The sequence below is a fragment of the Drosophila guanche genome, unplaced genomic scaffold, assembly GCF_900245975.1.
Source record: "Drosophila guanche unplaced genomic scaffold, DGUA_6, whole genome shotgun sequence".
NCBI lineage: Eukaryota > Metazoa > Arthropoda > Insecta > Diptera > Drosophilidae > Drosophila > Drosophila guanche.
Genome location: NW_022995747.1, coordinates 3,038,439 through 3,064,463, shown reverse-complemented (window position 1 = coordinate 3,064,463; position 26,025 = coordinate 3,038,439). Strand labels below are relative to the sequence as shown.

General features: G+C 49.9%; 2 protein-coding genes across 2 annotated transcripts in view; both read left to right on the top strand.

Annotated features, from left to right (window-relative positions):
• LOC117583695 (dynein beta chain, ciliary) overlaps positions 1 to 20,635 on the top strand; it is a 41,577-nt gene extending 20,942 nt beyond the window's left edge. Inside the window, exon 20 of the mRNA XM_034272174.1 lies at positions 20,618 to 20,635. The gene's annotated coding sequence lies outside the window, so the exon portion shown is untranslated. The remainder of the gene's footprint in view (positions 1 to 20,617) is intronic.
• LOC117583694 (dynein beta chain, ciliary) lies at positions 89 to 26,025 on the top strand. The gene is made up of 30 exons (XM_034272172.1): positions 89 to 259; positions 321 to 860; positions 1,104 to 1,192; positions 2,019 to 2,660; positions 2,718 to 2,997; positions 3,057 to 3,535; positions 3,600 to 4,102; positions 4,157 to 4,470; positions 4,523 to 4,626; positions 5,125 to 5,636; positions 5,704 to 5,918; positions 7,211 to 7,387; positions 7,441 to 7,815; positions 7,871 to 8,044; positions 8,143 to 8,415; positions 9,539 to 10,996; positions 12,750 to 13,016; positions 13,214 to 14,259; positions 14,315 to 14,849; positions 14,915 to 15,444; positions 15,508 to 16,263; positions 16,329 to 16,917; positions 17,061 to 17,309; positions 18,169 to 18,645; positions 18,696 to 19,060; positions 21,933 to 22,071; positions 22,130 to 22,296; positions 22,355 to 25,129; positions 25,187 to 25,381; positions 25,433 to 26,025. Exons 1-30 carry the CDS (start codon positions 89 to 91, stop codon positions 25,530 to 25,532), a joined length of 14,496 nt encoding a protein of 4,831 aa, XP_034128063.1. The 3' UTR covers positions 25,533 to 26,025.

Genomic DNA, 26,025 nt, shown 5'->3' with positions numbered 1-26,025 from the left:
CGCCGCGGCGAGCTGTTTGATTTTCTACATCCGCACGTTGGGCATTTGCAACTCCAACGAACCAACGAACCAACCAACCAACCGACCAATGTCCGATGCGGCCGGGCTGGTCAGCAGCGATGAGGAAGGCGGTGGACTGCTGCTGCTGCAGCGGGACTACAGCGACGCCCGATTGGAGCGTGTGGCCGGCTACACAACGACCACAATGCGCCTCAAACCGGATAAATGGACCAAAATGATGGCCAGCGATGAGCTGCGGGTGAGCATTTGTGTTTTTACTCCCCCCACAATATCCTTTGTGTGCCAATCTGCAACCGCAGCGCACTGTCATGGACTGGCTGGTGGGACCCACACGTGTGCTGGTCATGACGCTCAGTCCGGGCGGTGATCTGGTGCCCAGGAGCTGCCTCAGTGACTTGTACCATCAATATACACTCCATCAGAGCTCACGTGGTGCTGCTGCATCCTCCTCCAGCGGCGCCTTGGATCCGCTGGAGGAAGACGATGCCATGGCCACGGCAACGGCAGCTGTCTCTGCGGTGGTGGCCGTCACCCCAGGCGCTATGCTTGTACCACTGCCGCCAGCCTCCTCCAGCTTCACCACGCTGGACGGTGTGCCACGCGGCAAGTGCGCCTACTTTATACGCAGCAACGAAGCGGACGCACCGCTGACAGCGGCTAATTTTGCAGCCAGCGTGCTCTATGGGGACTTTCCGGTGCACAGCAAAATCGAGACAATGTCGCTGCTATTCGACGAGGTGGTGCAGCCGCTGCTCGAGAAATCCCAGACACAATGGCCAGCGATTGTGTGGAAGGATCTGCAGGCGCGCATCAAGGAAGTTCGCAATACACTCACCGAGGTGCGTAGAGAGCAAGTAGAAGTTGCCACAGCTGCTCTGTTATCTCATCAAATTAATCTAATTGAGTGCAGTGGGGCAGAGCAAGAGGGAGGCTCCACTGCCATCTGATTCCCTGTCCCGTGCTTTCATTGTCTTGAAAGTATCTCGCTTAATTGGCAAAACTTTTCATGTGTCTATGGGCAATGGCGAAACATACAAATGGGAAGTACTACTACATATATACTTTATTGTTATCCCCCACAGATTAAGGGGAAAACCAACAATCGCACAATTTTATCGTTATTAGTTTCGCCAACAATCGTCGAGGAAGTGTTTGCCCACGTGAACCAAGGGTAAGTTCCACAGCCAGCCATTCAATGGCCATTGTCTTTGTCTAGAGTCCTTGTCTTGGAAATGTCGCCCCTACAGCGATGTTTTATTGTTTATGATGGAGAGACAGAGAGCGAGAGCGAGAGCGAGAGACGATGGGAAGCTTTATTGAATTGAATTTCATTGGAATAACTTTTCGCATGAATTGCTGCAAATTTATTTGCTTAGCAATTTTCCAAGAGTTTTCAAGAGCACTAGCATTTAACCCTTTGGCAACACACACACACACACACACACACACAGTAGAGTGCTGTACTGTACTTTTGATTACCCAACGAAGACCGAATTGGTTTTGCCTTCAGTTTTGCCAAAATGCTTTTAATTAAATTACAATTATTTAAGAGCAAAACCGAATGTCCAGGAATTTTAACTCGCATTTTAGTGCAGATTTTTCTCTCAACATGAAGAGGCTATTTAGGGCAGTCAAAATGGGATTTGAAAGGCGGCCAATCAAGGCGGAGCATCACTAAAAACTCAAAAACCAGAAACCAAGCCAAGAGCCAGGCACTGAATTGAAAATAAACAATAAAATCAAATTGATTGAGATCAAATTGATATTAAAAATTGCACATGAAGAGAGGAAAACTGAGAAAACTAAAAGCAAACCCCTCTAAAAACCAAGCAAATCCAAGTGCAAATTTATTTTCAATTGAATCAATATATAAATGTTTTTGCTCATTAAAAAAGTTTCCCCCCCATTTGGCCAGAAAGTTGAGCTATTCAATGGCAAACCCCAAATGAAAACTGAAAACTGTTGCAAATGTCGCAATCCCCAAACCCTTTTGGCAGGAATTTGCAGCCCGCCTTGGAGCCAAAGTTTCGGAATCTGCTCGAGGAGATGTTCATCAATTGGACCACCCAAATGCATGACATTGTCATGGAGCGTTCGGAGTGCCAGGCCATTGGCTCGGCCAACCAAACCCAAGTGCAACCGAAACACATCACAGTGGTGGCAATGCCTGCCCAGGAGATTGGCTTCTGGACCAACCGGAAGCTCAATCTGCAGAACATTTACGAGCAGCTGCGCGAGGCATCGCACAAGACTCTGGCCGAGATCCTGGAGCGCATCGAGTCCGCGTACCATCAGCCGTATGCCAAGGCATTTCGTCAGCTGGTCGCCGCCTGGGTGGAGGCCCAGGATGTCTCGCTGTGGCTGCAGCCTCTCCTCAGGCAGACATCCGCCTTCAATTCGGTGCAGTTCAGCAATGGCCACGAGCTGATTGCCCCACTCGTCCATGTGGTGCACTTGGTGTGGAGCAATGCCCGCTACTATCGCAGCACCCAGAGGATGAGTGTCCTGCTGCGTTGCATCTGCAACCTGCTGGTGCATCGTGCCGCCGAGGACCTTGAGTTCCCTCTGCTCTTCCAGGGCGACGCGGACGAGGGGCTGCTGCGTATCAATCGCACCAGCGAAGTCTTGGAGTTTTTCAAGTGAGCATTTGTGAATTTCCTCTGGCATTTTCAGCGACTTCTTTTTCCCTCTCCCAGGCAACGCATGCTGCAGTACAAGGAGCGGTATGCCAGCAGCCAGATTCTGTTGCCAGCTCTGCCTGGTGCCGGTTCCAGCACCCATTCGCCCCCACCCGACGACCTGCAGCAGTTGTGGCGCTTCTGCAACGAGGATGTGTTTGGCCAAACACTCGATGGCTTCTTGGCCCAGTTGTTGGAGTTGCGACAGGTGTTCGAGGCTGCGGTTCAGTTTCAGCAATTGGAGAAACTCGAAATTGGCGGACTGCGTGGCAAAATGCTCACCGAGCGCATCCGAGAGGTAAGACAAGCCTCTTCAATTACTAGTGGCAGAATCATTTACCCATTCCCATGTTCAAGCTATTCAACGAGTTCAAAGCGCTCTTCGAGCAGTGGAGCAGCGTGGACATCGATCTGACGGCAACGGCAGCCAGCAAATGGAAGTGCTTCAAGCGCGAAAAGACAATCTTCTTTGGCCGCATGCAACTGCTGGAGCAGAAGCTGGCCACCGTGCTGCTGCAGGCCTTCGAGCAGTGCCACAGTTGGATGCACCTGCTCAAGCTGTCGCTGATGTTCGGCTGCCTGCTGCAGCGTTGTGCCGTGCAGCCGGAATTGGTGCGGATACTGCCCAACATCCTCGCCATCTACGACTCGGAGCTGCTGCAGCTGGAGGCCAGTGTTGGCGAGGTGCTGCTCGGCTATGAGTTTCGTGGACTGGCCGCACTGCCCATGACCTTTAATTTCCCCCCAATTGCGGGTGCCATGATGTGGCTGGAGCAGCATATCAACTGCTGCCATGAGCTGGGCGCCAAGGAGTTGAATCAACTCATAGAGAAATTGTAAGTAATTTCCAGGCCACTAAATAGGAGAAACTCTTCAGCTGAAGTCTCGCCCTTTGTTCAGACTCTTGGAGAAATCAGAGCTACAGCGAATGCCACAGAAATGGGAATCCCTGCTCTCCCGTCGTAATATTCTAACCACCAAACTGAGCAATCTGCAAATGAAGATCTGGACCACATGGCAGGAGGGCATCGATAAGCTCATCCACCAGGGACTCGATGAAGCGGTCATCTCCCAATCACAAGATTGGGACAAACAGCTGCATCTGAATTTCTCGTTGGCTCTGTTCACGCTGCTGAAGGAGACAAAGTATTTGCTGGCCCTGCAGGCGACTGGCTGCTTGTCCGGCGAACTCTTTCAGCTGCCGCAGGAGCTGCTCTCGCTGTATGCCCAGCGGGATGCCTACTGGGAGCGACGCATACGCCTCATCAAGATTGGAGAGTTCTACAATGGCATACGGACGGGCGAGTGTGCCGCCGCAGAGCTCCAGCTGATACACAATGAACTGTCGGCCATCGATGAGCAGGTGACTATGGCCTGCGACCAATTGACATGGCGTTGCTATGGTGAGTGCTGGTCCAAGGGAAGTAGCCACAATCAAACGATTCTCTGCCCACCAGATGAGCCACTCATAGCCAGCATTTTCGAGCAGAGTCGCGACCTGTTTGCCCGCCTGCAACAATCGCATGAGAATCTGGATGCCATACTGGCCAGCATGCGGCGCTGGAGCCGCGAGCCGCTGCATCAGCGCAGTTTGTATGGCAGAAATCTGTTGGACTTGCGGCACCAGCAGGAACGTGTGCGTTTGCGGCTGCTGCAATGCGATGAGACCAAAATGTTGCTCAATCGACTGCTAATAGCCAGCTTTTGTTTATTCTTCAACTATGAATCGCAGGAGTTTCAGCTGTACTCGCGGGATTTGAGTGTGCAGGAGGTGGGTCCACTCTGCAGTCCTTTCCCTCTTGGTTCATATTTTTGTCTTCCAGTTTGTCAGGGAATTCCCCGAGGAGCAGCGGCGCCAGTACAATGAATATTTGGCCAGCGTTGATGAGTTGATTGCCCGCGAAGTGCGACAGGCAATGAGAATCAGGTTTCAAATATAATATTTCATATAATCATCGCCTTTCATTCATTCAACCATCCAACCATTGTTAAGCTCTTGCCACTTGCACCGCCAATAGCCAACAGCCAACAGGCAACAATTTCATTAATTTTTAACACGCTGCCATCAGCAGCAACTCCTTTCATGTCTCATCAAAACTAATCAAGTAAATGAGCACGAAAATCGCACAAAAAGAAAAGAAAAAAAAAAAAGTAACCGCAAATACGAAAAGACACCTTTGCCGAGGCAACAGCAGCAACCACACAGCAAACATGCAACATGCTATACATGCAACAACAAATTTCGCCATCGTGGCAGAGCATTCATGCGTCAATTGCATGTTTCACTTAACGGCACTTTTCGTGATTGCATGCAGACGCCAGTCAAGCGGCAGGGGGAGCCGCCACAAGGGGCACGCGGGTGTGCAACAAAACAAACTGAAGACTAAATTTAATTTTCGCATTACTCATACGCCGTGTAATTCAGTTTAGAGTATTTGTACAAAGAAATGACAGCAACAGCAACAGCAAAGACTCCGCCGCCGTTGTCTGCGGTGGAGCCAGAGGCCACTTCACCGACTCCGTCTGCGCCTCCAACTGCTAGTGTGGCAGGGTTAGTACTACAGCAAATCACAGTGCCACAAGCGACAGCAACAACAACAACAGCCACAGTCAACGATGCTCCACTCTTCGAAGTGAAATTGGAACTGACGGAAACGGAAATACACTTTTCGCCAGCCTTTGATGCAAGTGTGGAAAATAATTTTCAACAAATTGTCGAGCAGCTGTTGCTCGATATAAAACAGACATGCGACTGCATGCCAAGAATTGTGCCTGACAATGCGCTGTCAGAGGAGGAGGAGCAGCAGCAGGATGATAATAGCGATAACGATGATGATGATCCGAGGACCCAAACAATGGCGAATGGCAAGCATCAGACTGTGCAGTTCAACCTGCTGCAGGCAGCCAAGGCTTACAGCCAAAAAATGGAATGCCACGGTACGTAGCTCCCCTCCCCGCCCACTAACATGCTTTTCACATTTTGCCCAACATCAAGCACAAGCAGGCGATGACTTGGAGCTGCTGGAGAGGGCCATACGCGATGCTCTGGATGATACGGTTCGAGCCGCATCGACTTATGCTGCCAAATTCCACGCCTATGCATTCCTCTGGACCCAGCAGAGTGGCGATGTCTTGGCTGCCTGCATGCTGGCGGCCAGAGAGCAGACACAGCATGCCAGCGGCGGCGGCTTTGCCATCATGGAGACATTCAAGAAAGAGGTAAGAGGCAAAATCCCCAAGGAAATGCCAAAAGACACACAAAATCCCACTACGCAAAGGAAAGCAAAAACATAAGAGGATGTGGGGGTAGGAGTAAGAGTCGAAATACAGCGGCAAAGACGTAAGACTAGTGACTGAGTGGGCAACCTCTCTCAATTGGCAACCACACAATTTACGTTACGTAACCCCTGAGACCAATAACGCTTGATAAATGTTGACCATTTAGGGTCAAATGTGTTATGTGTGTGTGGCCAAACTCTGTTCCAGAATAAACACCAAAAACAGGAGCAAAAGATAAGCCTGGGCCACCACATGGCGTCGCTGACTTATGCAACAGCAGGCAAATCGCCGTTTGCGTTATATTTTCTTTAAACAATTATCAAACGCCCCGAAAAACAAGCAATAAATAACACAAAAGGCGCACCGCACCACACACGAAGCACACAAGAAGAGGAACGGGCAGCAGCACAACAAATCATGGTCAAAGTGCATGGACACGGACATGGAGATGTAGATGAAAGGCAAGGCGTGTGAAATTGGGTGTTGCCCCAATAAAATGAGAGCGAACAAAGAGAGCCAGTAGCGCAAGAACGAAGTCTGAATGGCCTAATGGCACAACAAAGAACATTTCATTTCATTTGATTTTCTTTTTTAAAAATTAATGCCAAACACGTTTAGCCTTAAAGCAGCTAAATGGTTCGGTAAGGCTTATGGGGAATATTAGCTGGAGTGCAAGGGGGAAATCTTATGGGAATGTAAGTAATTCCCCAGGAAACATAGCAAAGAAAAACTGAACAAACTGATGGTGCTATATAGGGCTGCCAATATGTTCAATTTTAACATTTAAATGGATTAAAGCTGTGAAATATCTGAACAACATTCAAGAGCGATTAAAACCCTAGCCAGAATTCTCGAATTTCCCTTAGCCAGAATCGTGGTACCTCCCATATAACCACTTTCATTCCGTGTCTCTGGTGGCTCTTCTATTCAACCATACCCAAGGCCAAGAATAGAGCACGAAAAATCACTGACCGGCATTTTATTTATGACTAGCCATTGAGTTGCCTCTGGGGCAGCTGGTGCGCTTAATAAACCCACGCCACTAGCAAACAACAAAAATATATACAAAATATACTACGAGGGCCAAACAAAGCCCTCCCATTGTACGCACACATATGTGGAAAATTAGCAAATAAATTAGGACTGCTGGGGGCTTGGGGGCCTAGCCAGGCAAGTGAAGTTGTCAACGCCCGCCCTGGAGCAATGTTTTTGCCCTTTTCTACTATTCCCAGATCGAGCAGTACAATGAGGTGCATGAGGCAATTGACCAGATGGAGAATCGGGAGTGCATCAATGGCTGGCTGGCGCTGGATCTGAAGCCCCTGAAGTACGGACTGCTGAATCTGGCCTGCAAGTGGTCCCATCTCTGCAAGCAATGGCTGCTTCGATATGTTCAGGGCACACTTAAGGTAGGGCGACCAGCAAGACCACGAACAGTGATAACTTTTTCCTCAATTTGCAGGAGCTAAATGCCTTCATTGCCCGCGGTCATGAGACGCTGCAGTTGCATATTGCAAGGCAGGACTTTAAGGCTCTGCTACGCGTGCTGGCCATCATGGCGGAGATACGACAGCGCGAGCCGTACGCTGACAATGTGTTTAAGCCGCTCAAGGACATCATGGCCCTGTTGAAGACCTACAATGTGGAGTATGAGTCGCAGCTGCTGCGCAGCATCGAACAGCTGCCGCTGCTGTGGCAACAGCTGAAGCAGTGCAGCACCGTGAAGCAGGAGGCGCTGCAGGACACACGCTACCATCAGCAGCAAAGAGTCACCTCGCTCATTGGCCTGCACACGTGCCACGTGCAGCACTATGCCAGGCAGTTCCAGCGCATGCCGGTGGGTTGTCTCTCCCGACTGCCTCTTATAATATCTGATTCGGAATTCCTTGCAGTTCTTTCGAGTGCCCTGTCCACAGGTGTACGATGCCTGCGACGAGGTTTACGTGCGTCTCCATCGCTTCGGCAGACAGCAGCGTCTGTACAAGCGCTGGGCGCGACTTCTCGACATTGCGGCACCCGACACGGCCACGCTGCAGCTATGCCAAGTGGAGCTCAGGCGGGTTAAGGTGAGTATCGATTTGGAAGATAGGATATTAAACACGCGGCTGATTGAGTCGTAGACATGCTCCTAAATATCTGTGTTTTGATTTCTGCCTCCCCCTAGCAATTGTGGGACTTTGTTCTTGTCATCGAGTCGTGCATTGTTGATTGGCATGCGACACCCTGGCTGCTCATCGACACGGATGATATGGAGCACGAGTGCAAGAAATTTACGCGCGATTTGCGCACCCTCGACAAATGTATCCGCGACTGGGCGCCCTATGTCCACATTGTGGGAGTACTCCGCGAGCTGGTGGCCTCACTGCGAGCCATTACCGAACTGCAAAATCCAGCAATTACCGAACGCCACTGGTTGGAGCTGATGCAGCTGACAAAGGTAAGCATAATGGACCAACATCAATGGGGGGAATGGGAATCCATGCGGTGTATATATGTGTGAGTGTATTTGTGTGTGTCTTTCCAAATGATTGAGCGACCCAACAATGGAGGAGTAGAGCTTGCAATCTGTCCGAATGACTGCCTGTTGGCTGCTGCTGCTGGCTCCCAGCTTGATGTCTCTCTGCGTGTGTGTGCCCGGCCAGCAGCAGAAGCAGCAGCAGCAGCAGCGGCACAATGGCGCACATTGGGCAAACACATTAGCAGGTGATGTGTTGGCAAACGCGCAAAACGGCAGGAGGATGACAGGCAGGAGCTGCAGGCGAACGAACGAATGAACTTGTCACATCGAATGACGCAGCGTTAACCATGTCGAGGAGTCGACATCATCCGTGCCACTCGATTTGTAAATCCAGCACTCGGAGGATAAAACAACGCAAACAAATTCGGTTGCACGGGGAAAGGAGGTCTGAGAGTGTTTGCTCAAGGATAGATGTATCTAGATATTTAGTATGCCAACGGCTTAGTCGAATAATTGAAATGAATCACTGGCTAAACTCTAATCAAATCTCTTCTGTCTATTCCATCTTCGGAGCAGCTAAATGAGCAGCATCCGATGGAGGAACTTGTAAGTGTAAATCAAAATCAAAATACTAATCCGTAACCGAAACAGTTGCCTGCTTTCAATAAGTACACACACAGACATAAATGAACATATTAGAATGGCCACTAGCTAACAGGCATCTATACGGATTAGATGCATTATTTAATTACCCAACTGGCAGTGGAGCGTACGCTTACAATAGGCGTAAGCAGGCTGCTACCACACGATCCTTAGCCTGGGGGCGACAAAGGAATGCAGCAGTCAGGGATGCTGCTGCCTCTGTTGTATTCCTGTTAATTAAGTCGGTCAGAGAGCAGTCAAAATGCGTAATTATTACGCATACGTTATGTTTGGGTATCGAAATTCATCTGCAACAATTATTATGCATCCAATTAAATGCTTATTAACAGCACACGCACACACACGCAGAGATATGTGCACTACTCGGGGTTTCCCTCAAATGAATAAAGCCCTGCAAATGAGTTCAAATTACTGATGAAATAATTAAAATCGGAAACAGCTCTCGTACAAGTGCAACAAGGCGACGAGTCTGGCACAGCTGCTCAAGTTGCAGCTGCAGCATCACGAGGAGGACATCAAGAACACCGTGGATCGTGCCATCAAGGAGCTGACCGTGACCAAGGTGCTTGACGAAATCAAGGCCACGTGGGCGCATCTCGAGTTCGAGCTGGAGCCGCATCAAACACGTCCCAGCATTCAGCTGCTCAAGGTGTCGGAGGAGCTCATCGAGACGCTGGACGACAATCAGATGCAGCTGCAGAATATTTCCACATCGAAGCACATTGAGTATCTGCTGGACAAACTCGGCCACTGGCAGCGTGTCCTTAGTGGCATCGACAACCTGATTGTCAATTGGTTGGAGGTGCAGCGCAAGTGGATTTACCTCGAGTGTATTTTCATTGGTTCGGCAGACATACGCGGCCAACTGCCTGAAGAAGCGGCCAACTTTGAGCGCATTGATGCGGACTTCACGGCGCTGCTGGCACGGGTGAGTCAAGTGCGTGTCGTCATGCAAGTGGTGCTGCGGCACGAGGATGTCCTGCCCCAACTGCTGCATCTTCAGCAGCGTCTGGCCATCTGCGAGAAGGCGTTGAATGATTATCTGGAGACCAAGAGGCTGGCCTTTCCCCGCTTCTACTTCATCTCCGCAGCCGACCTGCTGGACATACTCTCCAATGGCAACAATCCGCAGGTCATCGATCGCCACCTCATCAAGCTGTTCGACTCGATACTGAGGCTTCAGTACGAAACCAACACCACCCATGCCGTGGGCATGCACTCGAAGGAGAACGATGAGTACGTGCCCTTCGTGGCGGAGCCGGATCAGCCCGCCTTCATCGTCTGCGGTGGCCGTGTGGAGCTCTGGCTGCGCGCCATCATTCAGCAAATGCGAAGTACACTCCATGAGCTCTTTCGCCGGGCCCTGCGCGCCTTTGGCGAGAAACCTCGCGAGCTGTGGCTCTACGATTGGCCAGCCCAAGTGGCGCTCTGCTGCAGCCAAATCAGCTGGACAGCGGATGTGAATCGATCGTTTAGCTGCATGGAGGAGGGCTACGAGGGCGTCATGAAGGAGCTCCACAAACGCCAGATGGCGCAACTGAATGCTCTGATTAATTTGCTGCTGGGCGAACTGTCGCCAGGCGATCGCCAGAAAATCATGACCATCTGCACCATTGATGTGCACTCTCGGGATGTCGTGGGCAAGATTATATCCTCCAAAGTTGACAACTCCCTGGCCTTCCAATGGCAGAGCCAGCTGCGCCATCGCTGGGACGACGACCAGGCGGGCAGCTCCAGCGGCGGAGCAGGCACTGCCATCAGTGCAGGCACCGGCGACGAGGATTGCTTTGCCAACATTTGCGATGCAGAGTTTCGTTATGCCTACGAATATCTGGGGAACACATCGCGACTGGTCATTACACCGCTCACGGATCGCTGCTACATCACACTGACGCAGGTGAGTCGCAATCGCAATATTTGCATGGTAAATCCTAAAGTAAAGGGTACACGATGGAGGGGCGCGTTAATGGGTTTAGCAGCGGAAATCCGCTACGGAGCAAAAATGCATAGCTACCTTTGAATAATTTAAAGGCCCATTGAATATATTATTAATTAATAGGAAGTCCGCCCAAGACACAAACACAAACGAGTGAAGGAGAATAAGAATGCGAGTAAAAGAGAGCGAGAGTAAAGGAGAGCGAGAGTGAGAGGGAGCGAGAGTCAAAGTGTGAGAAGCAGCAGGAAATTCAATAAATTGTATGTATTAGCGCGTGAAATTAAAGCCCAACTTTTGTCTGAAACGGTTACAAATATTACACAGAACGCACAATCAGATTTTATCTTCATCCCACGTATTGAAAATATAGAAAAGAATATCGACGACAAAGCGGAGGCTATAAATTATAACAGTATATGCCTATGTTGTATGAGTGTATATTGACTTACGTACACATGTATGCATGTATGGATACGCAAATGTTGAGATTTTTCTGTTGTTCTGTTCTTTTTCTCATGTTCCGATTGCATTTCTTGTAAACATGATGACGGGACTTGTTTAATAGATTTATTAAATGTTTAAACAAACAAATCAAACAAACAAAAAATACAACCGATTCTATCCATTTTTCGTTCGCGTTCATTTTCGTATTTATGCATTTTCTCATATTCCTCTTGCCTTTCCCGTAAACATAATTGCTGACTTAAATAGATATACACTATATATGTATGTACACAAAAACACAACACACATTAAACACCTCAACCGACTTATATTTTTTTATTACGAGATCATTTTTACGAATTTCACAAGTCCGACGCGGCTTTTGTAGCTGTTCTTGCGAGTGTGGCCAGACTGCACGGTTTTGGTATTACTAAACACGTTTATACGGCGAACTTTTCGCATTCTTGAATTTGCGGATATAAGCCTTTAGAAATATTTCAATGGCAATAGTTTTCCCAATAGCCTTGGAAGGTATTGTATGGTATAGGTATAGTTCAATTAAAAATATCATTATCGATGCCTTTATGCACTTCGTATAAACATAGTCTTGGCGCTGCCACATGGGCTAAAAAGAATGTTCGCGAAAATCGTAACCAAAAGAGAAACGATATTGAACTGTTGCTGCATGGATACTCTATAAGTGGAAATAATATATGGAATGCCCAAATAATGTAATCAAATAACTCGTATAAGTCCAATTTATGAAATGGTATTCATAGCCAATACAATTGATAGCTTTTCATAATTATGTGCACTTTGTGTAAAAATGGTCATGGCGCTGCCACACAAGCGAAAAAGTATGTTTACGAAATTCGAAGCCGAAAGAGAAACGACATTTGCCTGTTGCTTGCAGAAAAATTCAAGTGGATTTCAGTTATTCGTAAAAATGTGACTCAAAAAAGTTGAATACTATTAAGCAATAACTTTTAATTGATTGCCAAATATCCTGGGGCTATTAAAAACAACCCGCAGTGCGAAGGTCGACCAAACCCTAGGAAGCGTCCATTAAAAGCGGACGGGCGCGATCATCAATTTGTTGTACAAGTTTCCGTGTACCTTACTTCCTTTGCGCGCTGCAAATTAAACAACTCGTTAGTGGAAAATAAATGCGCTCCTTGTAATTTACATATGCCACCTCTCTCTCTCTCCACTCTATCCACTCTGCAATGCGGCGCATCTTTCCGCGTTCAACGAAATTGCTGGGCGATAGTCGCTGCGACTGCGGCTGGCGGGTGCAACCGCTGGACCTGCTGGCACAGGGAAAACGGAAACGACCAAGGACCTGGGACGAGCACTGGGCGTAATGGTTTATGTCTTCAACTGCTCGGAGCAAATGGACTACAAATCTTGTGGCAACATTTACAAAGGGCTGGCCCAGACGGGGGCCTGGGGCTGCTTTGACGAGTTCAATCGCATCTGCGTGGAGGTGCTGTCCGTGGTGGCCGTTCAGGTGAAGACCATACAGGAGGCGATAAAGGTAACATGGCCACGAGGTGGCGACGAGGAGCGTTTGCAAATTGATTTTACCCGCCACCTCCATTCCTGGTTCTTTGCCATGCTGCCGCATTGATTACTTTTCCTTGGACCACCTTGTCCTCCTGTTGTGTGTTGTGGATGCTGCCTCCTCCCGGTATGCTGTTTCTGGTTGCTGCTCGTCCTCTGTTCTGTTTACAGATGCATAAAACCCAATTTATCTTTATGGGCGAGCGCATTTCGCTGGAGCCGTCGGTTGGAATTTTTATCACCATGAATCCGGGCTATGCCGGCCGCACGGAGCTGCCGGAGAACCTGAAAACATTGTTTCGCCCTTGCGCCATGATTGTGCCGGACTTTGCTTTGATTTGTGAGATTATGTTAATGGCCGAGGGCTTCCAGGATGCCCGACTCCTGGCACGCAAATTTATCACCCTCTACACGCTGTGCAAGGAGCTGCTGTCCAAGCAGGATCACTACGATTGGGGTCTTCGGGCCATCAAATCAGTGCTGGTCGTCGCCGGCACACTCAAGCGCGATGACCACAGCCGCCCCGAGGATCAAGTGCTGATGCGGGCACTGCGTGACTTCAACATACCCAAGATTGTGACGGAGGACGTGCCCATATTTATGGGCCTGATTGGTGACCTCTTTCCCGCCCTCGACGTGCCCCGGAAGCGCGTCTTTGAGTTTGAGAAAACCATACGGCGGGCAGTAAACGAAATCAAGCTGCAGCCCGAGGAGGGTTTCCTCATGAAGGTGGTGCAGCTGCAGGAACTGCTGGATGTGCGCCACTCGGTTTTCATTGTCGGATATGCAGGCACGGGCAAGACCAAGATATGGCAGACCCTCCGCGAGACCTATCGCATACAGAAACTGAAGCCCGTTTGCCATGTGCTCAACCCGAAGGCACTGTCCAATGATGAACTCTTCGGGATTGTCAATCCAACGACGCGTGAGTGGAAGGACGGGCTGTTCTCCTCGATTATGAGGGAGCAGGCCAATATGCCGCCAGGCAATCCAAAGTGGATTGTGCTCGATGGTGACATTGATCCCATGTGGATCGAGAGTCTCAACACGCTGATGGATGACAACAAGATCCTGACGCTCGCGAGCAATGAGAGGATTTCTTTGAAGCGTGAAATGCGTCTGCTCTTCGAGGTGGGACACCTCAAGGCAGCCACTCCTGCCACAGTCTCGCGTGCGGGTATTTTGTACATCAATCCACAGGATCTGGGCTGGTCGCCGTGAGTATGGGAAAACCTCTTTGATTTCTCATTTATCTTTGCTCTGCCCCCCCAGCTTTGTATCGTCTTGGCTGGAGACGCGAGTGGACATGATTGAGCGTGGCATACTGACGACGCTGTTTGAGAAGTACTTTCCCTGCCTGATGCAGCGGCATCGTGACTTTCGTCGCATTACACCCATCACGGACATGGCCATGATACAAATGACCTGCCATCTGCTGGAGTGTCTGCTGGACACCGATGACAGGGGCCGACGGGGCAGTGGGGACACTGCAGCTGTCAGTCCGCACAGCCTGCACCATGGCGAGATCTCACACGAGTCCGTTGAGATGGCCCTGGAGACAATATTTGTGTATGCCACAGTCTGGAGCTTTGGCTCGGCCTTGCTGCAGGACATCATCATCGACTGGCATCGGGAGTTTCACAAGTGGTGGACGGGTGAATTTAAGGACGTCAAGCTGCCCAATCAGGGCACTGTGTTCGACTATCAGTTGAATGTGCAGACGCTGAAGTTTCAGGCATGGTCCGAGCTGGCCGCCCACGACCAGCAGCAGCTGGATGGTCAAATTGATGCCGAGATGCCATTGCAGGTGCGTGCTTGACCCACTTTGCAAAGGGAGAACTAATCATGCACAGTAAGCCTTCGGGCACACAGAACGTGCTCATATCAACTGCAGAGACCACACGCCTGGCCTACTTCCTCAAGCTGCTCATCGACCGCAATCTCGCTTGCATGCTGGTCGGCAGCTCCGGCTGCGGCAAGGGCGCCATCTTCCGTGACCTCTTCAGCAAATATGCCAGTGACCAGGAGCTTCTTGAAATCGCAGTGACTGCTGTCACAGACACTCATCAGCAGCAGCAACAGCAACAGCAGCAGCATCTGTCCAATCCCCCATTAGGTGGAGGAGCCTCAACTGGAGGCAGTATACGTCGGACGACATCCTCGTCGACACCGCTGCTGACCACAGTGCAGGCGACGCACTTCAACTTCTACACCACATCGGAGATATTCCAGAAAATGCTCGACCGTCCGCTGGAGAAGAAGTCGGGCCGCTGTTATGCACCCAGTGGACCCAAGCGGCGGCTTGTCTACTTTGTCAATGACCTAAACATGCCGGAGGTGGATGCCTATGGCACTGTCCAGCCACACACAATTATGCGTCAGTTCATGGACTACAGGCAGTGGTGAGTGTGACGCTGATTAGACGCTCCACCGCGACACTTTAATCTCCCTGTCCTCCGCAACAGGTACGATCGCCAGCGGCTGCAGCTGAAGGATATTCGACACTGCCAGTTTGCGGCCTGCATGAATCCAACGGCTGGCTCCTTCACCATTGATCCGCGCCTGCAGCGCCATTTCTGTGTGTTCTCTGTCTCCCCACCGCCCGAGGACATGCTGCAGTACATCTATGGCAGCATTCTTAATGGACACCTCGAGAATCCGGCTCAGGGTTTTAGCAAGGAAATACGCACAATTGGCAGTCTGCTGGTGCGTGTGGGCATTGCCCTGCACCGACGCGTGGAGTACGCCTTTCTGCCGACGGCCGTCAAGTTCCATTACCTTTTCAACTTGCGCGACCTCACGGGCATCTATCAGGGTCTCATGAACAGTGTGGGTGCCCCAGCATCAGCTGGCGGTGGCACAGCAAATGTCTACGGCGGCACCGTCTGCAGCAGGCCAGCAGAGCTCATTCGTCTCTATGTGCATGAGGCATTTCGCGTGTACCACGATCGTCTGGTGGATCCGTATGACATTAAGTCGTTCAAGTCTTCGATACGCGACATATTCAAGAAGGACTTTGAGGACTTTGACGAGGAGTTTGTGTTTGCCGAGCCGCTGATCTACAGCCACTTTGCCCAGTCGCTGGTGGATCAGAAGTACATGCCGCTCAAGAGCTGGGACTCGCTCTACCAACTGCTGCTGGAGGCGCAGGCTAGCTACAACGAGGTGGTGGGCTACATGAATCTTGTACTCTTTGAAGATGCCATGATACACGTGTGCAGGTAAGTGGAGTGATATTCTTCTCCACTTTCAATTCACTCTATTTGTATTTCCTTTGTATTTCCAGAATCAATCGCATTTTGGAGAGTCCGCGTGGCAATGCCTTACTCATCGGCGTGGGCGGCTCTGGCAAGCAAACGCTCGCTCGCCTCGCTGCCTTCATCTCCTCGCTTAGTGTATCGCAAATACAGATCAAGCGCGGCTTTGGGCTGCTCGATATGCGGGAGGAGATTGCCAGTCTCTACATGAAGGTGGGCCTCAAGAATTTGGCCTCAGTTTTCCTCATCTCAGATGCCCAAATACCCGACGAGTCCATACTGATGCTCATCAATGACTTGCTGGCCTCTGGGGAGATACCAGAGCTCTTCAACGATGACCAACTGGAGACCATCATCAATGGCATTCGGAATGAAGTGAAGCAGAGCGGCACACTGGACACCAAGGACAATTGTTGGCGCTATTTTGTGGAGAAGGTACGACGACTGCTCAAAGTGGTGCTCTGCTTTTCGCCCGTGGGGCAGACGCTGCGTGTGAGGGCCAGAAAATTTCCGGCCATCATCAGTCGCACAGCCATCGACTGGTTCCACGAGTGGCCCAAGAGCGCTTTGGAGTCCGTTTCCCAGAAGTTTCTCAGCGAAATCAGCAACATTTTGGAGGTTCGTATTCCGAATTCAGTGTTCAGTCTGCGGGGCGCTTATTTATGCGTCTGTCCTGCGCAATTTACAACTGAAACCTGTCACAGCGGACACTCTCGACCCCACCCGTCTGACCTATTCTTCCCTTTTGTACCCACACACAGCCTGCGCTGGTGCCGCCCATCGGTTGCTTTATGGCTTACGTCCATGGTACCGTGAATCAGATATCGAAAATTTATTTGCAAAACGAAAAACGCTACAACTACACGACCCCGAAAACTTTTCTGGAATACATTTTCCTCTACCGCAAACTGTTGGTGGACAAAAATGGGGAATTTGCTGAGCGCATTGCACGACTCCAGAGCGGCATGGCCAAGCTGGCTGAGTGCGCACGTCAGGTGGACACGCTGAAGGTGAGTAAATGATGGAAAGGGGGCGAAGGATGGATGAATGGAAATGAATGAATATGCAGAAAGGGTTACAGTCTGCCCTCGAACTATGTATATGCTGCAAACAGCAAGAAAAATAAAAATTGGTAAATATTTCAGTTACTTTTAAGAGCCCAAAAGCTAATCATAGCTGTTAGGTTTTATTTACATTTTTACAGGGTACTCTGTGCATCGATCATTTGTTATGGCGCATCCCTTTTGCTGTCGGGCTTTTCCTGGCACAGCACAATGGCCATCCGATCCCCGTGCCAAGGCGTTGTCGGCCATTCAATTAGTGCGCTTAATTGAATTGTTGTTGCAGCAAATCTGCTGTCCATTTGCCACGGCAACATCAATGGGTGTAACCGGAGACGCGGAAGGCTGAACAGAGACAGAACGGGCGCGCTGTTCTCCGTTCTTTTGAGTTTTCAGCTACGTTTCCGGTTACGTTGCGTATACGCAATGGCAAACGAGGAGGTGCCAGTGCGAGAATAGAGCTGGCAGCTCCAAATGTTATTTAAACTAATTGAATTAAATTGAATTTTCTCTTCAATTAAACAAACGCCGGTTCTGTTTTCACCGTGTTTGTCCCTACTCCATCAGCCCTACAGGCAGACAGATATAGATATAGATATAGATAGATAGATACTATTTCCTGATTGTATTTGTATGAATGCGCCCGCAATTTGTGCGCCAAAGTTGCGTTTGGTTAAATATTGAGGCATCGTGCCGTGGCTTTAATTATTTCCCCTAAACATCCGGTGAAAACTTTTCAGCTTTTACTTAACTTTTATTAGCGTTTAGTTTGAGTTAGAATTAAAGTTTTCATTGTTCCTAATTCTAGCACCAATTGGCCATCCAAGAAGTTCAGTTGGCGGGTAAGAATGACGCCGCCGACAAGCTGATTGTCATCGTCAGTGCTGAGAGCGAGAAGGTTAAGCGTGAGCGCTACATAGCCTCCGAGGAGGAGAAACGTGTGCGCATCATCGAAGAAGATGTTTCCATCAAGACAAAGATGTGTGAGGAGGATCTGCGACAGGCGGAGCCTGCACTGGTGGCTGCACAGGCAGCACTGAATACGCTCAACAAGAATAATCTCACGGAACTCAAGTCCTTTGGGTCGCCGCCCAAGGGTGTGATCAATGTGTGTGCCGCTGTGATGGTGCTGCTGGCCACCAATGGCAAAATACCTCGCGATCGCAGCTGGAAGTCGGCCAAGCTGATGATGGTGCGCGTCGATCAGTTCCTCAACGATTTGCTCAACTACAACAAGGATAACATACATCAGAATATCATTGAAACGCTGCAGGAGTATCTCAAGGTGAGCAGAGCGAATCCTGTTATTAATTACTAAGGATTATGTCCTCTCAGGATCCCGAATTCAATCCCGACAAAGTCGTGCAAAAGTCGGTCGCAGCTGCAGGGCTCTGTGCATGGGTCATCAATCTGTATCGCTATCATCAGGTCTTTCTGATAGTCGGCCCCAAGCAGCAGGCCCTGCAGGATTCACACCAAGAGCTGCTGGAGGCACGCGAACGTCTGCAGTATCTCAAGTCGAAGATTAACAACCTGGAGGCCAAGCTGGCGGAAATTCAGGCCGAGTTCGAACACGCGGTGGCCGAGAAGCAAAAGTGTCAGCGCGAGGCGGACAAGACCTCATTCACCATTGATCTGGCACATCGTCTGGTCAACGGGCTGGCTAACGAGAATGTCCGCTGGCGTGAGTCCGTGCAGAGGTGAGTGTCGAGTCCTTCTGCCTGTGCGTCCTCGTGTGCCTGTCCGTGGCCACCGCGAGTGTGTTGCATTTATGCGTAATCAATTATTAAATTTAATTTACATTCTGTGTGCGGCCGCAATCGCTGTAATTGCTTTGCTTGCCAGCTACGCTGTCCCTGCCAAACATCTGTCGAAGGCAGTGGCCAGAATCGCGGCTGTGGCTCCTGCTCCTGCTCCTGTTGCTCGCCTACTTGCGGTCCACCGCCGCAACAAAGGGCCGTAAATTTTATTTACTTGCACTCATTTGGGGCACGGGCGCTGCAAGGGTTCCCGACCCCAGTCGATTCATGCAGTCGATTGCAGACACTACTCCATCCGAGGCAATGAACTCCACTTTGAAATGAAATGGATTTACGCTGCAGCAGGCACACACACAGACATTGTCAACTAATCCCATCTGCTGCCACACTTGCAACAGTTTCTGACGTGCCTAAATTTCCATCAAATTGCAGCTGACAAGCGTTAAAGTGGGAAGCCTCAAGCCTCAAGCTAGGCAATTTATAATTGCAAATCAAATTATTGTCTTGTCTCCCAAGAGGATCAAAAATCGGTGATTTTTTCTACCTGAGGGCTGGTATCTTTTGCTCCCCGTAAAAGCTTATAAAAATATGAATTTCCATGGCAGCAAAGCTGTGCACACAATGGGGCACATGCAATAAGCACTCATATCAAAAAAAATGTAATCAAATTCATATAGATGTCAATAGCAATAGTTGGACGCGCACACAACACGCACTCCGACACCTTTGGCTGCCCATTGCCTGCCTGACTGGCCGCAAGCGCACTGAAAGAAATGATTGAAAAGAAAGTAAAAAATTAGAAAATAAAATTAAAGAAAAATTGCTACCAAATCTGTGCAAAAATATAAGCCAGAGCAGGGCCTGAAGGAAATTTTTGAATATTTCTTGCATTCAGTTTTCATGTCTATTTTCTACACTTGAAGGCAGTCCTTCTATGCTTAAATTAATATTTATAAAATAGATTTCACATGTCCAGCTGCATATCTGCAATATTTAATTTTCAATAGTTATTTTTTTGCTGTGTGGTTTGGACTGGCTTTCTGGCTGCATTCATTGAAATTCAATTGAGTGCGCGTGCAAGCCAAAAGAAATCCGCAAAAGGGCATTGATGATGATGATGGTGCTGGGGCTGGGGCTGAGCTGGTTGCTGGCCATGGGGCTGAGGTGTTGAATTTTTCGCACCTAAATAACTGCAAAAATTTCACACAAACAGAGACCACACAATCGTGCATCGTCAGCAGTTAAATCGGCACGGGAGCAGCGCAATAGGAACTGGTTAGGAAAATGGTTAGATGGGTGCATCGGGAGTGGTTTTTCTGGATGCTGTAAATGCACACCAAATACGTATTGAATTATGAAAAATTTTAACAAGTTCCACACTGGCTGTGCTTTGAATTTGTGGCATGTAAACCAACCATAACTGTGTGTGTGCCTTTGGCCATACAAAAACGAATGCCCCACTGAGTGTTGCACTGCCAAAGGAGCAATAGCCGGCGTTAGCAGCAGCAGCAGCAGCAGCAGCAGCATCGGAGACCTTTATATATGTGAGAGAGAATTGTTCAAATATTTATGAAAATATAATTTGACCCCACACAACTGCAGTTTACCTGCTATATCTGTGTGTGTAAGCTTTGCTCTGACTTGCATATAAATTTCTGCATATTTGACAATGACATTACACATACGCACAGCACCGGACGGTGCAGGATGTAGGATATACGATATTTGTTGGGCAACTTATTGTTGTTATTTTTGCTAGTGCTGCCTGCCTGCCTGCCTGCCTGCTGCCTGCTGCTGGCATTGTTTGGTCTGCCTTCGAAAAATACATCTCCTCGTGCCGTGTTTCAAATGAGAATGCTCTTATGTCACCCGGACAGGTATTTTAACCAACAAATTCCATAGAATATCTTTGGGAAAAACAATTATTGCATAGCAAGAGGCTGGCAGTAGCGCCGTAAGGCAGGAGTCCGGGAGGGGTTTGTGGGTGTTTCAATAACTGTCGGTTGAGGCTCAACTGCATTGGAAATTGAAGGCATTTGTATTGCACGTTTTAATTGTATAAATTATAACGCCCAAAAAAAGGGCTACCTCTATGGTCTTGGGGTGTGTGGCCTGTGCAGTTATTAGATTATTCAATTACAAAGCATTATTTACAAGACACTTTTGGCGCACAGAATGTGCTTATAAATGAGCATAAATCATTTCAAGTTGCAAAGCTTCTAATGGGGTAACAGGGGCATCGCTTGCATTGTGGAATACTAATTGAAAATACTTATGCTACGGCCAGCAGCAACATCGAAAATCGCTCCTTAAGGGTTCCCTTCGATCCTGGTGCTCCTTCGCCACTTGGCTCGTAATATAATAAGCTGAAATATTTCAATAATAGTTGGCATGCAGCAATTTCTGATAATTTATGCAACCACTTCTGATGGGGGAGAGCGGTTGGTCGGGCGGGTGCTGCCATCATCGACATTGTCAGCAACAGAGACGTAGACGCAGACGGAGACGGAGACGGAGACGGAGACGGAGGCAACAAGCTTGCAACAAGCAACCAACAGAGCCAAGCTCTCCAACATCATTATTTTTTCAATTTCCCCTCATTTCAATTTAAATGCATACCCCCACAGACGAGAGATGTAGACGTAGAGGGAGTGAAAGGCAAGTGCCAAAGGCTGCAGCGGATGCTGAGACGCCTGCAACCTTCGGCTTCCTGCTTGGCTCTCGCTCCATCCCATAATTTATACGATTTGTTAGCATCAAACGGAACTCACTGCTCCTCCTGCTCCTTTTTGTCCTTTCATTGTCTTGCCAGCTTACAAGCTAAGATTGGAACCCTGCCTGGAGATATACTACTAATTTCCTCGTTCCTGTCGTACGTGGGCTGCTTCACGCGCCGCTACCGCGAGGAGCTACAGCACAAAATGTGGCTGCCAAACTTTCGCAAAATCGATGTAAGTATCCGCCGCACAAGATAATCTCTCACAGGTATTAAACTCGTCACGCCTGCAGCCACACATACCCCACACCGAGGGCGTTGACACTTTGGCGCTGTTCTCGGACGATGCGCAGATAGCCACGTGGAACAATGAGGGTCTGCCCATGGATCGCATGTCCACGGAGAATGCCACAATACTGCAGTACACGACACGTTGGCCGCTAATGATTGATCCGCAGCTGTAAGTGCTTTAACTAACCTCCATGAAACTCTTCTAAATCCCTTTCCCTTTCTTACAGCCAAGGCATCAAGTGGATCAAAAACCGCTTTGGTACAGCTTTGGTTGTGCTGCGTCTGCGGCAGCGTGGCTTTTTGGAGTCTCTGGAGAAATGCATCTCGCAGGGCGACACGGTGCTGATTGAGCAAATCGAAGAGTCACTGGACACGGTGCTGGAGCCGCTGCTCAGTCGTGCGCTGATCAAAAAGGGTCGATATCTGCGCATTGGCGACAAGGAAATCGAGTTTAATGCCAATTTCCGGCTCATACTCCACACGAAGATGGCCAATCCGCACTACAAGCCGGAAATGCAGGCACAGACGACGCTGATTAACTTTACCGTCACACCGGATGGCCTCGAAGAGCAGCTGCTCGCGGAAGTGGTCAAAATTGAGCGGCCGGACTTGGAGCAAATGAAAACGGAGGTCACCGTGCAGCAGAACAAGTTCAAAATCTCGCTAAAAGCGCTCGAGGATGAGCTGCTGGCGCGACTCGCCTCCGCTGGCGAGAATGTGCTCGATGATCATGCGCTGGTCCTGAATCTGGAGAACACCAAACGCACCGTGGATGAGATTGAGGCAAAGGTGCGGGAGGCGCGTCTCACAACGCTGCAGATCGATGAGACGCGGAACATCTACCGCTCGGCGGCCAAGCGTGCGGCCATTCTGTACTTTGTGCTCACGGATCTCAATCGCATCAATCCCATTTACAAGTTCTCGCTGAAGTCCTTCATGCACGTCTTCCGGCAGGCCATTGCTTTGGCGCCCGACTGCAAGAGCTACGAGAAGCGAGTGCTGCATCTGGTGGACTCGATCACGCTGCAGACCTATCGCTACACGCTGCGTGGGCTCTTCGAGGCGGACAAGCTGACATTCACCTCGCACATGACGCTGCGCATTCTCATAGCCGCCGATCAGGTGTCCAAGGATGAGACGGACTTCCTGCTGCGCTATCCACACGATCCGAGCACCCTGTCGCCGCTGGATTTTGTTGGCCGCAGCGCCTGGGGCGGCATCAAGTCGCTGACGCTCATCGAGCACTTTTACGGCATCGACAAGGACATGGAGAACTACACGAAACGCTGGCGCAAGTTCATGGGCAGCGATGCCCCCGAGCGGGAGCAGTTCCCGGGCGAGTGGAAGCATCGAACGCCGCTGCAGAAGCTGTGCATTGTACGTGCCCTGCGACCCGATCGCATGACCTACGCCATGTGCCAGTTCGTGGAACAGACCATGGGACGCTCGTATGCGGAGGTGCAAACGCCACCGTTCAATGCCATCTTTAAGGATCTGAATGCGGCGACGCCTGCGTTCTTTATACTCTCGCCCGGTGTCGATCCCATACGGGATGTGGAGCGCTTTGGCCAGCGGGAGGGCTACCACGCGGATGCCGAAACGCTGGTCAACATATCGCTGGGCCAGGGCCAGGAACTGCTGGCCGAACAGGCCATACACCAAGCCCTGGCCTCGGGCCAGCAGTGGGTCATTCTGCAGAACATTCATTTGGTGGTCAACTGGCTGCCCACGCTGGAGAAGCTCATCGAGCGCATTGTGCTGCAGTCGGAGGGGCAGCAGGGCGAGTCCAATTTTCGTCTCTTCATCAGCGCAGAGCCAGCGCCCGATCCGCAGTATCACATCATACCCCAAGGCATACTGGAATCGTCGCTGAAAGTTGTCAATGAGCCGCCAGCTGGCATGGCCGCCAATCTGCACAAGGCCTGGGACAACTTCTCGCAGGATGCGCTGGAAACCTGCACCCAAGAGGCAGAGTTCAAGTCGATTCTGTTCGCTCTCTGCTACTTCCATGCGGTCGCGGGGGAGCGGCGAAAGTTCGGGCCGCAGGGCTGGAACAAGGTTTATCCCTTCAACATTGGGGATCTGATGATCTCGTCGAATGTTCTCCACAACTACCTGGAGGGCAGCAATCGCATACCGTGGGAGGATCTGCGCTATCTCTTTGGGGAGATCATGTACGGCGGACACATCACGGATGATTGGGACAGGCGGCTGTGCCGCACCTATCTGGAGGAGCTGCTACAGCAGGACCTCATCGATGGCGACTTTGAGCTGTGTCCGGGCTTCCCAGCACCGCCCAATCTCGACTTTGAGGGCTATCACTCGTACATCAATGAAATGCTGCCCGACGAGTCTCCGCTGCTCTACGGACTGCATCCGAATGCAGAGATTGGTTTCCTGACCACCGCCTCGGAGCAGCTGTTGCGCACCATCTTCGAGCTGCAGCCACGGGAATCGGAGTTGAGCTCACACTGCGGTGCGCCTCGGGAGGAGCTCGTCAAGATCATGATCGATGACTTTCTGGACAAGCTGCAGGATGAGTTCAACCTGCAGGCGCTGCTCAATCGCGTGGAGCGCAAGACACCCTTTGTGGTCGTCGCCCTGCAGGAGTGTGAGCGCATGAATGCCCTCATCCGTGAGATCAAGCGATCGCTTCGTGAGCTCATGCTGGGCCTCAAGGGAGAGCTAACCATTACGCAGGAAATGGAGCGACTGGATCATGCCATCTTCTATGATCATGTGCCGGGGGCTTGGGCACAGCTGGCATATCCCAGCATGCTGGGCCTGCAGGGCTGGTTCGCCGATCTGCTGCATCGCATCAAGGAGCTGGCCGGCTGGCTGAATGACTTTAAGCTGCCCTGCGCCATCTGGCTGGGTGGATTGTTCAATCCGCAGAGTTTCCTCACCGCCATCATGCAGGAGAGTGCGAGGAAGCATGATCTGCCGCTGGATCGCATGCTCATCAGCTGCGATGTCACCAAGAAGCAAAAGGATGATGTCACGTGGGTGTTTTGGTCTCTCTTTAAAGCTCTGAACTCTAACCAAAATCTTTTGTTTAGTCTGCCACCCATGGAGGGTGCCTTTGTCCATGATTTGTATATGGATGGTGCCAGCTGGGATTGTCAGCTCAACTCGATTGTGGCCCTGCATCCCAAGGAGATGCTCTGCGCCATGCCAGTCATCTACATCAAGTCCATTGTCCAGGAGAAACAAGAGCTGCAGCGTGTCTACGAGTGTCCCCTGTACAAGACCAGGTGAGTGACCTTTAACCTCCAGGAACTTGCTTAAATCTCTGTTTTTTCCAGGTCGCGTGGCAACACTTATGTCTGGACATTCAACCTAAAGACCCGCGAGCGTCCCTCGAAATGGATCTTGGGTGGAGTGGCGCTCTTATTGCAGCCATAAAAGGGGTCGCCACGCCACTCATATACGAGTATCTACGCGTAACCATTGCCCAACGACGTATCAAAGTTCAGGCATCGCAAACCACTCGAAATGACGAATCAATTAGCAGATAATTATTTATAACTTTTAGCGCTTGCGGCGCTCTCGTCGTGCCTCGTCTCGCGCAACGCACGTGAAGTTCGCGTAAATATGACGAAACCAAAAATGTATCTTATCTAAAGTTAGTGGAGGAAGCGTATGTATGTATCTGAAATAGTTGCTATCACTAGGGGACACTCCTCGTAATTCGCGGAATTTCTGGCCAAGTTCTTAATACTTTTATGAAATATATTTAGTCAGCCCCCACTGAATGCGCATTATTAAAGTGCCGCCCATGGGTTTTATATTATAAATAGGGAAACTACTTTTCATGCTACATGCAGGGTAATGCCCCTATATACACTCAGAGAAAAATGGCATAGTAAAAAGAACAAACGCAAATACATAAATTAAA

What these genes read in the sequence shown, in the direction of transcription:
- LOC117583694 (XM_034272172.1), top strand. Translation starts at nt 89, where the DNA reads ATGTCCGATGCGGCCGGGCTGGTCAGCAGCGATGAGGAAGGCGGTGGA. An exon ending in CGACAGGCAATGAGAATCAG is followed by an intron (nt 4,627 to 5,124) that starts GTTTCAAATATA and finishes CGTGTAATTCAG; the next exon opens with TTTAGAGTATTTGTACAAAG. An exon ending in TGGAGCTCAGGCGGGTTAAG is followed by an intron (nt 8,045 to 8,142) that starts GTGAGTATCGAT and finishes GCCTCCCCCTAG; the next exon opens with CAATTGTGGGACTTTGTTCT.